Source organism: Galleria mellonella, unplaced genomic scaffold, assembly GCF_026898425.1.
Source record: "Galleria mellonella isolate WM207_F2 unplaced genomic scaffold, CSIRO_AGI_GalMel_v1 utg264, whole genome shotgun sequence".
Classification (NCBI taxonomy): domain Eukaryota; kingdom Metazoa; phylum Arthropoda; class Insecta; order Lepidoptera; family Pyralidae; genus Galleria; species Galleria mellonella.
In genome coordinates, this window is record NW_026442060.1 from 1883265 (window position 1) to 1901041 (window position 17777).

General features: G+C 32.2%; 1 protein-coding gene across 1 annotated transcript; it reads right to left on the minus strand.

The window, feature by feature from the left end:
- Positions 1-1029: 1029 nt before the first annotated feature.
- LOC128200732 (uncharacterized) lies at positions 1030-16716 on the minus strand. The gene is made up of 6 exons (XM_052895066.1): positions 16642-16716; positions 14315-14490; positions 12183-12342; positions 5257-5430; positions 4063-4229; positions 1030-1182 (listed from the first exon to the last, which is right to left on the minus strand). The coding sequence occupies exons 2-6, from the start codon at positions 14483-14485 to the stop codon at positions 1030-1032; spliced, it is 825 nt and encodes a 274-aa protein (XP_052751026.1). The 5' UTR covers positions 14486-14490; positions 16642-16716.
- Positions 16717-17777: the final 1061 nt, after the last annotated feature.

Below are 17777 nucleotides of genomic sequence, written 5' to 3' on the forward strand. Positions count from 1 at the left end.
TCACACAGTTTTTTTAATAAAATAAAATAAATATATTACTCCCTAATAATGTAGCTTTATATAAATAAGAACATTTTTAAAATTGATTAATTATTTTTGGACTTTATCCGTTAGAAAAAAAAATTAAATCTTTTCCTCTTTATAATTTTAAATTTAAATTTTAAACTATAACAACCCTTTACAATGGTTGATTTATTTTTCCCAGTTATAAAAGCTACCCGTAAAAAACCTAGAAAACATCAATATTACTTCATTATCTAGAAAAATTCCGCATGGTGCCGGCATATAAACGGCCACTCTTTCCATTTGCCACGAATATCGTAAGAGGCGACTAAGGGGAATTAATGGTCGAGGGATAGGCAGCAGCGTCCCCCTTAAAACATTTCTAAACCCTGACAGCGGTTGCCAATCCCCTTACGAAGCGTGTCAATTGCTGGTAAACCCCCCAATAGAGGAAAACCTATGTTCAGCAATGAAAAGTTAACAACTGATATTATCATCGTATCATCATCATTTTTTTTATTTTTAAGTCTGTTTTATTCGTGTTTTAAATTCGGATATGCCCAACTAATTTCCAATCATTCCGAGTTCAGTGATTTATAAAGATAAATATAATAGGTATTTATGTCCATAAATCTTTCACTTAACTAGTAGCAGAGTAGAGAATTATAGATAATTATTACAAATTAATAATACTACTAACAATAGTAGAGTACTATTACTAAATGTTACTAACAATAAGAAAATTAAGAACATCGTTTTAATAATACTTTATTACCAAGTCAGTATAGCGAAATATAATTTTTAGAATAAATATGAGGCCATCTGATAGATAACATTAGGTGCTGTCTATCACAGAATACAGTGTGTACCATATACTTACTATGCCCCCTTTGTATAGGTAATATACAATAAAAATCACATAATTTTATATTCTGTTATTTTTTAAAAAGAAACTAACAAATAAAATAAATATATCATCAATTAACAACAGTATAATAATTATCATAAGAAATTCATATGACATCATCAATTGCCTCCATCGTCATCATCATCAATCGGCTGTATATTGAACCTTGATGATTGTTGCGTGTGTAACTCCTGAGACTCCTCAACATTTGGTATCCTGTAGCCCATAAGAGCAGCACCGTAATTCCCAAGTCCAGTGTCACAGAATACTATCTGATGACAAAATAATCATCAATCAAATAAATTATTTGCATAACATCAAAAAATCAAAATTTGTACACATTACAGGCGAGCAATAAATTGAATAAAAAAATCTATTTAACTCTATGTTTCCTTTGTATTAATTTCATTTAATATCAAATTTAAATATAGAACAATTGTTTCTGATTAGGTCGATGACCTTAACTATCGAATATAAACGAAAAATTAATACTGCAAAAGCATTAGTTACGCGATAATAGAATTATTGCGTAACTAATGCATAATTGTACAATTGTAGAATGGCAATCAAATTAACCACCAACCTGATATTAAATTGTAACCGTCATCTATAGATATGACCAGCACTATAAATACCACAAAATACTCTGTGAAACTCATGTTGCTTCGAGCACTGCCATTCGAGGACAATAGTGTTATGACTTTGTACTCTACAATTACACATTGTAAATAATTTTATATAGCACGCTATATTTTCACATTACGCCTAGTAATGGATTGGGATGGTAAATACATCGTTCTATATTTTCCATTTACTGGATATATAAATATTATTATGCTGTGATTTTTTTTTATTTACATATTAATTATATTATACATTTTATTTATATAATATTTATTACATCAATAATTGATTATGAGCCTGATCGCTTTGTGATTAAAAGACGGTAAGCCACGCCAAAATCCTTCGTATACAAGGCCGTATAAATAAGGTTTCTTCAGGGACAGCAATACGCACGTGACTCTCCTAGTATTACAGGCGTTTAAATTTATATATTTATACAGTGGCCGTTTACCATCAGACGAAGTGTATGCTTACTTGCCATCTATGCGGTATAAAAAAAACTAGAAATTCTTGATAATAGAGGGCGCCATTGTAACATGAACAATTTACTTTTTACTTAAAAGTCCACTCTCTGGTTTATCTGTGTCGTGCCTACCACAAAAACTTTAATTGTCATTCATGAATCCTATATCAATATTAAGACAAGATGATGTACTATGTCACAGATGTGTCCCTTTTGGATAATCTACAAGGAACGTTGTACGCTTTCTTACAAAAGCAATCTACATGAATAATGCAAGAGCCTATAAAAGTCTAAACAGTGTTTGGGAACCGATTTGAAAAACCGTTAGAACACATTTTAAGAACAGATGTGGCTAAACCGTTCCGAAAATGCTGCCGCTCAAAATCTAAAGGAGACAAATTAGATTTCACGCATATATAATGGTGACCATACACGATCAGACCTACCATGAAATGTTTTTCGCAATTTCCAGGTCGCACGAAACAAAAATTTGATGCTAAATTACATAATACATACCGTTTAAAAATATTAAAAATGTTAAAATATCTTTCCTTTGGGCTTTTATGGTGGGATTTATGACGAACGAAATATTAAGCTCCATTTTCTGAACCGATATCAGTATGAACGAAAACACGAAATTGAGTCCTAAAATTCGGAATTTCATTTTATGGTAGACCCTCAAGTTTCACGTCACCTAGATGCTGTATATCTATTAGTATGAGTGTGTGACAAGTCTATTTGAATTCTCAATTCAAAGTGGACAACGCTTTAAGGCCGCTACAAATGTGTATAACTACCATAAAACTAGTAAATACGAGTTTGGCAATAATATATAATGTTTCGAACAGAGAAAGCATTACTCTTTATTAAGAATAATGCTTTCTATTATATTATATTTAAGAATTTTTTTATTTAAGAATATAATATAAGATTATATTTAATAAAGATTATATTTAAGAAATAAAAAAAAGTATATTTCAATAAAATGAAATACTAAATGGACAAAAAAATTAACTTTTTGTTCGTTTAAATTCCATTAAAAAATTATACTGCAAATAGTAGAACTAAACAGACAAAAAAGTCCAACTTTGTTTTACTATCTAAAATGTGATAGAACTAAATCGTAAAACTATATAAATATAATGGAAATCAAATATAATGGAAATCATCACAGAACTGCTACCTATAAATGAAATTAAAGATAAATCGAAAAATCCAATCAAATTATCATTATTTATTTGTACCACTGTTGAACTTTTTGTATTTTTTACGACTTTTAACCGACTTCATTAAAAAGGTGTTCAGTAAAATAGCTTTCAAAAAATAAATCTCGTAAGAAAATTCAATGGTATTTTTTACGACTTTTAACATACTTTATAAAAGGTGGAAGTTCTTTGTACGACTCTATATATTTTTCAAAATATATAGAATAGAATAGAAAATATTTATTGCTAATAAACACACAATCACAATGGAAAATATAGAACATACATATACAAGAAATGCCCCATACTAGGCAAAAGAAACCGGCTCAGCTGATGCTGTGAGTGTCCTAACGCAATGTGAATAGCAGCCCAGCGCTGGTTTTCAGCCAGTCCCTCTCTTAACAAAACACAACAAAAACGCTGGGTTCCACTACAGTTGCCTCTTACAAGATATATCCACCGATTCCTCCGTCAATTGTGGTCCTAAAAACCCTTTTTTATTGTATTTACTCCCCAGGTAACAAGGTAATGTCTGCGACTCAAATAAGACGTCAGTTTTAAATCATTTTAGGGTTGGTCACATCAATATAGCAAATAATTGCTACATGTATTAATACTCTTTTTTTTTTATCAAAATCCTAATTTATTTTTTACACAAATATATCAATTTACTATTTTTATGCATTTTCGTAGTCGAATATCATACTATTTTCATTTTTATCACGTCCAAAACTTCCAACTGTCTTTGGACCTAGAATACTCTCTCTCTACGTATTTCTCATTAAGGGGAAACGCACAACAAATCGCGTCATGATGTATTACCGCCATTTCTCATTGCCGCTACTAATAACCAGTCTTACCTGTTCATCTATCAAGTATCTAATATAGTAGATTTCATTAAACTTCTCGAAGCCCAGCTCCTCGGCGATCTGCTGCGAGCGAGCGGTGGTAAAAACGCCAGCTATAGCCGGTACGTTCGCACTTGCTGCGAGTGGTATAGCGGCTTTTAGCATTTCTTTTGCTATGCCTAGAATTAAATAGGAATTTACTAATAAATTATAACTTATAGGTCGAGGGATGAACAGTAGTGTACTGTCTTAAAACGTCATCAAAAACCAAACTTTTTTTTGTATGCAACTTAGAATGGCAAACAAGCTGACGGCCCACCTGATGGAAAATGGTAACCGTCGCCTATAGACATGAGCAATACCATGGACATAACAGAGTATACTATTTCACCTATGATACCCCCCCATGCGTTGCCATTCCTGAGGACTCAGATGTTATTCCTCTGTACCCAGTAAATTCTCGCCATATCCCACCCTTCAAACCGAAACACAGCCATGCAAACACAACTACTTCACGGTTGAAACACGGGACAGAGGTACCCAAGCAACTGACTTTTGTACAAAGTCTTCCTCTGGTAAAATTGCGATTGTCAACCCGCCTGCCAAGCGTGGCCTCTACTGACAAAACCCTCCAATAATAAATTGCCATAGAAAATGGCCCCGTTCCTTATGACAGTCTATGGGGGAGGCCAATGTTCAACAGTAGACTGATAACAGCTGATATGATGACGATGATGAAATGGGAATTAATGTTGGTGATTATTGAAATTCTATCAAACTTTAAAATGTTTAACTACAAATAGTATCAAATGGTTGATGGTGCCTTAAATATCGAAATCAGAAATGTTCTGATAGTTTGTGAGTGCGTTCAATTGTTGTTATAGTTGTCTGCTGTAAACTGCATTTTATTGTTAACTAATTGTTTCCTGAGATTTCTTCTTGGATACTTTCCAAATTTCATGGAAATCAGTACAGCCGTTTAGTTGTAAAATCATTGAAACAGTTACATTTCCTTCAAGGAATGAAAGTCAACAATCCAATGACTTTCATTATGTTATCTTTTTAAATAATATTTAAGACTATATATAATTTTCTACTAATCTCTCTGAAAATTTTATAAATATATATTCTTTCTTTCTTTTATAATTATGCATTCTTTTTTATTAAAAAATATTACTGTCTTAAATATTTCTTTGTCAAACTAACCTCTGTGTCTGTACCTGCTTTTCAATGCCAGCACGTAAACTTTAAAATATTTCCTTACGCCCAATTTTTCGTAAAGACAAACCGGTTTCTCTATTTCGTTGTAAAAAGTCATCACAGTCGTGTACAGTGGGTTATGTGTCAGTTTTACTCTACTAAATGTACGGGAGAATGCACCTGAAAACAACAAAGTAATCTTTTAATTTTAATGTAATAACTACCAGTTTAACTTACAAGTAATTAACTCAGGAAACCTGCTCTATTAGTTTCGGGATCAGATGAAATCTGCTCGGATCGCTTCCGCTGAAAATCAATGCTGTATCTCCTTGGCTGCAGCATAACGCTGAGCGGGGACCATTTCAGCAAATATTGCGTAGCACCATCACCTACTATTCCTGTTATTTCACTCTATATAAACCTTTTATTCAAAAGAAGAGGCAAAATGCTGGGTCGTCTTATACACATGACGATTTTTTAAAGAGCATAGTAGAAGGAAAAATATATGGCAAAAGAGGATGAGGAAAATCGAGAAATAACTACATGGAATAGATAAATGTAACACTAGGTGTCATGTCGTATAGGGAGCTCAAGAATATGGGCTGAGATAGAGTTGCCTGAAAGAAGATGCATGATTTTTTTTTATACAACTTTGAATGGCAAACAAGCTGACGGCCCACCTGATGGAAAGTGGTAACCATTGCCTATAGACATGAGCAGTACCATGAACATAACAGAGTATACTGTTTTGCCCATGATACCCTCCATGCGTTGCCATTCCTGAGGACTCAGGTGTTATTCCTCTGTACCCAGTAAATTTACGCCATATCCCACCCTTCAAACCGAAACACAGCCATGCAAACACAACTGCTTCACGATTGAAACACGAATGAGACAGAGGTACCCAAGCAATCGACTTTTGTACAAAGTCTCCCTCCGGTGAAAGTGAGTGTTAGTTGTACCGACAAGAAGAAACTCTTAAATGAAAAGAAGAAACCTTTTATGTAAGTGTAACAATGTTTGCTGTATAAACTATTATTTATTTATTTTTATTCCATTTTCGTCCATTAAAAAAACACCTAACTATTTGACAATCCCAATTAATCTGGGGAAAAAATTCATTCATTTTTATTACTCGTACAATGGACAATAGTCAAACAAAGTCCTTCGATCGCGTCATCTGGTAATGCTTTCAAGAAAATATTCTAATCAGAGGACAGGCCGTAAAAATACGCATTTGGGGAAAAGACACTTCAATTTGCCTCCCCCCTCGGTTTCAGTTCTCTAATTTTGCAGTTTTAGAATCTTAACTGTAAAAGTGGGAATGCACAATTTTACCTTACGTTTTGTCTGTTCGTTGTTCCCCTTTCGATAGCATCAACGTTTCCCCTAATATAGACCCTGTCCCTATCGACTACTTGGAATCCAATTTACGTACAAGAATATTGGCGCAAGAGCGAGCTACAGCGGATACTGAAGTTTTTAAGTCTAGTGTTTCATATACAAGTATTTCGTTGCTGACTTAAACAGTTGACTTTACTGCCCGAATATTTTTCTTTTTTTTTTAAACGCCCTTAAACTTAAGCATTTTTTATTATATTTGGATTATTATTACCTTTTATTTATTTATTCCCAATAAGGGTTGACATCAGGCAGGTGGCCGGTCGTAAAACTAAGAGCCAAAACCTTGGGTAACATATTACGCCGACCTCATAACTTACATAATCAAGATAAGGGTAGGAAAATGATGATATTTTATGGTTCTAACATTTATACGAAATCAAATTTTAACTAAGTAAAATGGGCAAGAACCTCGGATGCTGAGTTGAATTTTACAAGTTATGAATTTGTATGAAACCTTACAAGCGGTTGTTTTCAGATGTTCTTATTTGAAAACGAATAAAACGCACCAATAAACAACGAGATATCTCGTGGAAACATTTGATTTAAAGTTGTTTTTAACTCTTAACGCATGAAAAGGAATAAATTGGAAGCCTTTTCTCTTTATGTCTGTGTATTTAGTCTGAACATTTCACTACTCAAACAAATAAATCAAATTTAATGCGGTTTTTATTTAAAGGTATTAAAAGGTAATTCAAATAGATGTTTTAACATATTTAATCTTTCAATTAACGCACGGGACCGTGAAACATCGTATAAATGTCGACTTTAATCGTCAGATTTCGGACTATATGCTTGTTTACCGCCTTCGTGGTATAAAAAAAATAAAAAAATAAATTAATAAATTTTAATTACACGAGAGCGAAACCTTTATTATCAAATAAATGTGCTAGATAATCTTTCACACTGACAATATAACTAAAAAAAAATGCTTCTGTTTATATCTAAAGGTTAGCTGATAAAGAAAGCCATAATACTCAAGTTATCCAGTTCTGCACGTGTTATTCTTACTAATATTATAAATATGAAAGTAAATTTGTTTTTTTTTTGTGATATACACATACTATACGAGATAGAGAAAAGCATATTTTTATCCCAATTATTAAACATATCCCGGTCACGCGAACGAAGTCGCAGGTAAAAGCTTGTAGTACAATCCTATTAATATTAAAAATATGAAAATTTTAACAATATATGGATAGATGTTTGTTACTTTTTCACGCAAAAAGTACTAAACTGATTTGATAAAAATTTGGTACACCGGTAGGTTTCATTGTAACTTAACACACAGGAAACTTTATGTACTGATTCATGCAGGTAAAGATGCGAAATACAGCTATTGAAAAGCTCTAATATCTGAAATTTTCTTTGGAACGATAGTCCATGTCTAGTTTCAGTCCGTCTAGTCTGACAGGATGAATTTCCTATTGGTAATATTCCGGCATTGTCAACCATTTATGACAGACATAAATGTAGGTGACTATAGGTTACGATAATAACCTTAAATCAATGTGGTCCTCTCTAACCGGATGTCTACAATGCATCAAAACATTAGTTAAGAACTAGCAGTTACCTATGGTTTTGTTTGCGTAATCCACCTCTATATTTTAATATACAGATCAAAATCAAAGTACCTTACGTAAATACCCATTTCTTATAAACCATAAAACATGCAGCGCGATAGTATAATAGTTAAAATTAAAATAAACTTTATTTCTATTAGCTTATACAAAAACTGTTTAATATCTTGATTTTTGTGATTTTTGATAGTTTTTTTCTGGTTTTCAGGGTACGATAGGGCTGATATACCTGAAGAAGGCAAAAGCCCTTAAAATGATAATAAAAAAAAAAGCTGAGATCCTATGTTATGAGGAAACAGGCAATTTATATCTGGAAGCAGAACCCGAAACACCCAAACTCAAGTCGATTCAAAAATTGAAATTTAAATTATGTAAATTTTTATATTTATAATAAGTTAATAACATTATCGTTGAATATTTAAAAAACTGTGGTCTATTTACTACATATTTTACTTACTATGTTTGTCGATTACTGACCAATTATTTCGACTCTGTTCGAAAAGCCCTAAATAAAATAGTGACCCCGCCTGCGCTATCGGTATACACTGGTGAAGCACGAGTGAAAGATGACAGGTGAGAATGAAAACAGGTCAGCTGGCCCATCGTGACGAATTCAACAATTATTAACCATGATGTTTTCCAGGGGGAACCGCGTGAAGGCCGACCTAATAGCCTCAATCAAATACCTAAATAGGGTATTTGATTCCATTACTAAAAATCCCTTCCCCTCCCCTTTCTTCTGGATGACTAAGGTGTTTACATCGTAGCGTCTCACCTCACACTGTGAATTATGTTTATTTTCAACAAACATAGTAATATATATTATTTATTATTCTTTAAGTAGCGTAATAAAGAATAAATAAATAAACTATAAATACTGTAACACTCGTCATGACTACATTACGCCGAGCACTTTGTTACACAAAATGGTAATTGCGAAGCAAAGTCTATGTACGCATACACGATACTGCGTTCGAAATTTAAATATTTAAAATCTAGTATGCCCACTAAATATCTTATCGTCGTTGTAAAATAATAAAAAAAAACAGTTCACGGACTAGTCATTATTAACTTTATTTGTTTATATTATAGGTATATAATTTATAAAGGCTTGACACCGTTCCTCTATCGTTTACAACTTCGTGAGCTCTAAACAATACCGTCGAATATTGTGTTGGAATTGGAAAATTAAAACTGTGCGTGAAATGTATTGAGTTAAATCGAAATTTGTCAATTTGTTTGCGTGCGTAGCGGCCAATTTTGTTACCCCCGCCTAATATATGGCGGATATATTCGTCAAAGGCAGCCAATTGAGAAATTCAATTCGAACGTTGTAAAACCATTCAATTTAGCTTAATTTATGAGTATTTTTTACCAATGAATAATATTTTGACAACAACGGGGCCATGCCAGTACTGCAGGGTAAGTTATGACGTAATTGAATAAGGATAAAATCGAAATTACCTCGAATAAACGTCGAATGAACCTAATAAAGGAACAAAAGAGTTCCGCATTATAAATTCATATATTTTCAATCTAAGAGACGAGAATTAACACAATTATTTAGGTGAACTATAATCGAAACAATCTAGTCATGACCACGACCTGTGTAACCTGGTCGAAACGTCAAAATAAGTCGGATAAATTATTATATATTAACCTAAATGATTATATTATTATTGTATTTATGACATAGAATAGGCTTGAATTATTCCTTTCCTGTGGGTATTTTTTATTTTTAATAATGGATAATAATGGAATGGTAACCCCACCGACGCTATCGGTATACCTTTCCCCCCCCCCCCTTCCTGTGGGGGTCGTAAGAGGCGACAAAGGGAGGGCGAGGGATGGGCAGCAGCGTCCCTATTAAAACATCTCCAAAGCCTAACTGCGGTTGCCAATCCGCCTGCCAAGCGTGGCAACTACTGGCAAAACCTACCTAGGGCGAGGTTTATGTTCAGCAGTGAACAGTTAAAAGCTGATATGATGATGATGATGACCTAAATGATCAAGTTAATTCTCGTATTTATATATGTAAGTAATAATTTGTAAAATGTATTCATGTAAGTATATTTATATGATCATAATGTGTAGTAGTTCTTCATTGTACGTATATATATATTATATAGTTTGTGAGTCAAACCGTCTGTAACCGTCTTATATTTTTCATTGCATAATTACATTTCTGTTTTTCCATATATCCGCCTTATGTATCAAAAATTTTTTTCATAATGTGCTCATTAAAAAGTAAATGAACAATAATATAACAATTAATATATAAGACATAATAATTATGATAAAACATATCATAATAGCCATAAAACTGAACTTGAGAATCTTCGTACATTGAAATTACTTTAAATTCATTTTTAAAAATCGAATCATTTCTTCCTCGACGATCTCCATGGCATAGTGGTAGGCACATTGTTTTACATAAATGAGGTTACGGGTTCGATTAACAATCGGGCCGGTTTATAAATTACCATTTTTGATTTAGCTCGGGTCTGGATGTTCTGGGTTGTATCCCTAGATGTTAATTGACTAAATATCCATACCATATTTTCTTTTGGTCGATAAAGTTATTTAAATTTACTCCGTTTAATTAAAGAGGAAAAAAATTAATTGTTAATTGTTATTTTTATATTCCTTATCTTTTTTTTTTGAATTTTTTTTACATTAATTATCTGCTCTCTCTCACATCAAATATATGATGTGTTAATTTGTTGTTGAAACTTTACTGATATATGTTATGACTGTATTTATTATTTGTGTTTTAGGTATTGTATGTTTCCCTATTAAAATAAATAAATAAATATCTTAGCTTGTGAACTAGGCATTAATGTATTAGTGCGACATTATTTTCTTTTGCGTTTCCGCTCTGTTTCCAACTCGCGCCAACCTCCAAATCCTACAGCTGAATCGGAATTCTTTTTACGGATGCAGTAAAAATTTAGGCTCAAAGCATTCAAGGAATCTGCCCCCTAATGTTACGGCCATCGATACACGCCGAAATCGAGTTTATTTCGAATCGATACGCAAATAGATTCCGAATAGTGACTCGATGAAGCCTTCGTCAATGTAGACATCAACAGTGGCATACTCGTATTGTTATACCGTATTTTAGTTTTGTTTGCATTAGAGATATAGTATAAATAATATAATTTTTGAATATTTATCACTATTTGATTGAACATTTGCTAAATGCAACTTAAATATATATTACTAAACATATATATATATATATATATATATATATATATATATATATATAATAATATAAATGTGAATATTTATCCGCTAAAGCAATCTCTTAAAGACAACTTTTTAGTATATATATATATATATATATATATATATATATATATATATATATATATATATATATATATACAATACATAACATACATTTATATATTAGATATTTCCCTTCGTAAATGAAGGGATGAAGGATGGTATTTTTGTCACATTTTCCATCGTAATTTGAGAACTAGATAAATAAAAACTTATTTTAAAATGTACAAATATAGCCCTTTCGTATTCCTTACTCGAACTGGTACATCCATTTTGAAGTCTTGAGTACTCTTTTTGGATATTGAACCCATAAAATGGAGCAAATAAAGTAAAAACATTAAAAAAATAGAATAATAAAACAGAAGTAGTCGCTTAAAAACGTTGTGACGGACGAACGAATGGATAAAGTCCTACCATAAAGATTCTATACCAAAATAGCACAGAACAATATCTACGTACATATGTAACGGGAAATTAATGAACTCACTGTGTTTTTGTCGTTTCCGACAATTGTTTCGACTACGAGTACACCCAAAAATCTTCTTCAGGGGGCGTACAGCACTTTGCGTCACAGCGTCTCGCTTCGCAGTGCGGTCCGCAGCTAATTAATTTCCCGTTAATAATAATCAATGTATCATACATACTATAAACAATACTCACTCTTTTCCTGTATCCTCATAATAAGAACTCCCACTAATTTATCTGTTCCCTCATGAACAGCTGCCATGGACATCTTATCTTTCATCCAAATACGAAGATTGTGCACGAATTCGTCTGTGCCTTCTTGATCTTGAGCAATTTTTACAGATCTGTACGTGATCTGTAAAAATAAATGACATTACATTCAACTTCCAGCAACAGTATTTCCGAACCGATACGACAACATAACCTTCAAGAAAAGAGCATATTCCTTTTTAAAAGGCCGGCAGCACACCTGCAATGCCGCTGGTGTTGTGGGTGATCATGGGCGGCGGTAGTCACTTACCATCAGGTGAGCCGCATACTCGTTTGCCCACTGTGTTGTAAAAAAAATAATTATCTTTCCCTCTCTCTCGTTAAATAGGTAAAAACAATAGAACTGCTCAAATGCTTCGATTCAAACAGGCCTCTTTCGTTTCCTCCACATTCATCAATCTTTTCATACACGCTCGCCGGTTACGGGTACTTTTAATTTGGCCCCTTTTTAATGACAATATTAACAATAATTGAAATAATCGCTTTAACCATTTTCGCAGACGAAATCAGGAGTAATGATGTTGATGACGACATCAGCTGGTCAGTGTCCACTGCTGAACATAGGCATCCGCTTAAGAGGTTTTGCCAGTAATTAGAAGGCTGTTTGGCAATCGCAGTTAGGCTTTGGTAAAGTTTTACAGTAGGTAGGGACACTGCTACCCATTCCTCCACTATCAAATTCCCTTAGTCCCCACCTACTAACAGAAAAGGAGTAGCTTTTTCTATGCCGGGACCACACAGCAAAAGTCAGAAGCAATTGCTAATATTTTATTATTTTAAAAATTCAATATACTTGTATTACAACAATATCTAGATTATTCACTTCTTGATCAAAATTAATGAACTAAATTAAAATTTCATAACAGGCAATTAAGTTTTTATCCGGCATTTACTTGGAAACTCGAGTCATTAAGTTGTTATTAGCCGACTTATTTCTATTCCAAGTTACTCAGTCTAATATATATAGGTAATTTGTGAAGATATAGATATATTTTATATATTATATATATATATATATATATATATATATATATATATATATATATATATATATATATATATATATATATATATATATATATATATATATATATATATATATTTTTTTTTTTGTGTTGTTTCTTTATTATAATTCTTAATATATTGATTTTTTTAACCCCTGTGTGGGTGTTGTCGCATATTTCTGTAAAATAAAGTTTCTTTCTTTCTTTCAAATATATGTATGTATATGCGCACACACACACACACACATTTTTACGTGATGCGTGCTTAGATAGCATACACAATTTTATTAGGTATATGTATATAAATACATATCTTAGAATATAAAGTATATATAGATTCATCATCATCATCATCATCATCAGCCATTATCCGTCCACTGCTGTACATAAGCCCCATAGACTGCCATAAAGAACGGTCCTGAGTCACCTGCATCCACTGACTCCCTGCAATGCATTTCAGGTCGTCACTCCATCTAGTAGGGTGCCGTCCTACACTGCGTTTGCCCGTACGCGGGCGCCACTTAAGAACCTTCCCCATCGGTTGTCGATTCTTCGAGCTATGTGACCAGCCCATTGCTACTTCAGCTTGCTTATCCTTCGGGCTTATTCGGTTATTTTGGTTCTTTTGCGGATATCCTCGTTTCAAATTCTATCACGCAAAGAGACTCCGAGCATTGCCCTCTGAATAGCCCGCTGAGTAATTTGAACCCTTTGCATACGGGCAACTGTGTAAGACCATGTTTCGGTTCAATAAGTCATCACTGGTAACACGCACTGGTTAAAGACTTTCGTCTTCATATAAATATATAGATTGGTAATGTAAAAAAGAGAAAAATATAACATAATTATAATAAAAAATATAATAACGTATACTTATGTTACAAAGAATAGACAAGTAGAACATTCACCTACACAATATGAGCTCGAAGCGGATTTGGCTAGAGTATAAACAAAACTAATTCTAATTAAATGAAATTAATGTTAAAAAAAAGTCAGATTGTTTGTCATTCTAAGTTACACGAATTTAGCAATTGGATAAACATGTCAACAAACCTCTTCAGGCAAATAGTGTTTCTTCAACAACCTAACAGCATCTTCGTATCTCTTGTCCTGCAAGTCTTCGAACCTTATACCGCAAGGTACTCGACCCCATATCGATGGCGCTTTGATCCTTTCTTCTAAAAGTTTCATTTTTTCCACTTCTGCTTCAGCGCTTGTCGCCATTTTATCTGGTCAGAATGATTGATGTTCTACATATAAGTTATAAAAATGGGAGGTTTTAAATTTTGTTTATTATCTTCAGCTTAGATGTAAATATGGATGACATATAGTATGACAAAATAATAATGCCAATGTCAATTTTTTTTTTAAATTCGTCCCTCAGAAGAACAGGCTAAGTTCAAAGACCATTCTGCCAAGTTTTAAATACGAGTATAAATTGTCATTGTATCAAGTATCAAATATACGTCTGTCAAATATTAAAACTCATTTTTAATCTATGGTTAAAATCAAGTTCCTTATTATTACGCTCACATAATAAAAACTGTAATTAATTCTCTATCTAAGCTTAACACTATCAGTATCATTTTATGGATTTTTCGACAAAAGCTATTTTAATCACAGAAAGAATAATTACTACAAATAAATTATTAATAATTATTATGACTATAATCCATGGCTTCATTTTTATAAAAATTCATATAGGAACCTATTCGAGAATAAACAGTATTGATTTTATGCAACTTAGAATGGCAAACAAGCTGACGGCCCACAGTACGGTGGACATAACAGAGTAAGTATACTGTATCGCACATGATTTCAAAGAGAATAACAAAAAAACGATTCATAATTAAACGTAGTCCCAAAAAAATCAAACGAATTGAGAAATTGTTTTCGATTGAAAATATTGTAATTTCATCACTCATAAGTACTCGATTTATAGTTCGTTGACCTTTATCATATAATAATCAATTGAGAATAAATCAGCACCTTTATTTGTTACAATTTGACTTTGTAATGTCGAATGAATTCTAAAGAAATACTGAAACAGAAATTATTTTATACTAAAGCATAAATTTTTATATTTATAAAACGAAGCTTAATACAATTAATGTTTATTTCATGTTGTTTCTTTTTATGTATTATGTATTTATTACAACAAATTTGTTTATTGCTAAAATATCTCTATTTAGATAGATAGATATTCTTTATTGTTTCCTCCAAAAGATTACAACAGTAAACTTATTACAGATATAAACAATTACAAGAAATAATCACAGTAAGAAAACAATGGGCGACCTTATAGCTAAAAGCGATCTCTTCCATACAACCTTTGGATGGAGAGGAGTAATTATAAACAGTATATTCAGATATATTTATATTTACATATAAATACAGGGTGTAACAAAAATATTAACAATTTGAAATTCAACAATAATATTTATTAAACTAGTATGTGCAGAGTAAATCATAATTTAAAATAAAAAAAAAAAACAGTTTCAGTTATAGATCAATAGACTTCAAAAACCAATTTACAAAATTATTTTTTTTATCTTAAAATTTAAAATTGATTAAAAATCGGTTTTTTTAATCAAAATAACTCGTTTTACTACAATTGAAATACTTTTTTATTTTGTGAAACACGTTCTTAAATTATATATAACTAGTTTTTACTCGCGACTCCGTCCGCATGACAGTGATTTATTGATTGACAAGGATAAATAGTAGCCTATATTGTTTTACATCGCATATTGTACATGTATAGCAAATTTCGTAACAATTAGATAAGGCATCAAAACGTCAAGAGGTAACAAACAAACAAACATACTTTCACACTTATAATATTATTAAGGATCCTTATACCGAGTACAGAGTAAGTGACAAATTTATCGTTGATGTTAATATTAAGACATTTTTCAATAAAACAATAATTTTATATATATCGTGAATAAATTTGTAAATAATACTACAACTACTCGTATGACAGTGTAGCCCTCAGATATCAAGAGTTTCTAGGCCGCCATCATTATGCACGAATGTCTCTGTACAGTACGGTGGCTTTACGTGTCCTCCGAAACACAAAACACACCCACAAATGTATGATGCCACGTGAATAGTGATGTCCCACCAGTGTATACCGATAGCAGAGACGAGGTCACCATTCATTTTAATTATTATCGATTAAAAATATACACATACATAAAACATTTCTTTTTTATAAATATATATATATATATATATATATATATATATATATATATATATATATATATATATATATATATATATATATATATATATATATATGATAAAATACAGTAATGAACTATTAAAGAATACAAACGTCCGTTTAAATATCTACTTATAATGAAAAATCTCACCGCAAAATCAATTTCCTATACAAAAGACTTGCTTGAACGAAAAAAAATAAAACAAAATAGACCAGCGAATACAAGCTGGCACGAGAAACTGGCAAAGTTGGCAACACAAAAAAAAAACAAGTAAAAGAAAGCAAATCGATATTTTACGGTAAAGACATCAAAGTTTGCACGATACCCACCAAAATGAGGTAAACGGAAAAATAAACGATTGTTGGAAGTTACGGAAATTGTGAAGGGTTTCGTATAAGGAATTAGAATAAAAAATAAGCCAGCTAGACTAACTAAGTACGTTTCATTATAATAGATACATGTAATATTGTAATTGTAAGTGTTTATAAAGGTTTTTGTCTGTTTTGATGTTTGAATGTTTGTTACTCGAACACGCTTAGACAGCTGACTGGTTTAAATTATATTTAGTTCACAGATATTACTTAGATTCTTCTTTTTTAACCAAATTATGAAAGTAAACTGGTTAATGGGAAAACGTCTGGAAAGTGTATTTATTCAAATAAAGCGAATAGTATTTTTTTTATTAATCCACCACGCAGATTAGAGTGTAGTTTCAGTTGAGAAGCGTTCTTCTTTCTTGTTAGCAAGATATTTAGCCGTTTTTCTTTTTCAAATAATAGTTGAGTTGACCAAACAAAATGCAAGTGGATAAAGTACTGTCAAGGTTTTTCCAAGAGACTACAGCATGGGGTTCTTCGAAAATGGGATAAAGCGATTTCTTCAGGGTCGACAACGCACGCGTAATGCCCCTGATATTGCAGGCGTTTATAGGCTACGGTAACCGCTTACTATCAGATGGGCCATATTCTTATTTGCCACCTCAGTGGTAGAAAAAAAAGACTATAGCAAACTTCATATTAATAAAAAAACTACAATAAATCACAATATTCTTAAGCACCCGTTCACAACTATAACGGATGGGTCAGCCATCTTTGTGTTCCACCATATTATAGGGAACCCAATAACCCAGCCCATCAAGCCGCCACCAATCTCTTTCAGACAAGTTTATTTCGTTCATTTATTTTATTACGGAACTCTAATAACATTGAAGGTTTAAATCGATACAGTCCGGAGTCAATAGTGTTTGGTCGATGGCGTAGTGAAACGTTAAGACTATAAGGATTACG

Bases quoted from the DNA above. Each gene is read 5' to 3' on its own strand.
- LOC128200732 (XM_052895066.1), bottom strand. From the start codon at position 14,485: ATGGCGACAAGCGCTGAAGCAGAAGTGGAAAAAATGAAACTTTTAGAA. The intron at 12,343-14,314 runs GTTTGTTGACAT...TTATTTTTACAG, and splicing joins AACACTATTTGCCTGAAGAG to ATCACGTACAGATCTGTAAA. The intron at 5,431-12,182 runs GTGAGTATTGTT...TGTTGTTTTCAG, and splicing joins TATGAGGATACAGGAAAAGA to GTGCATTCTCCCGTACATTT.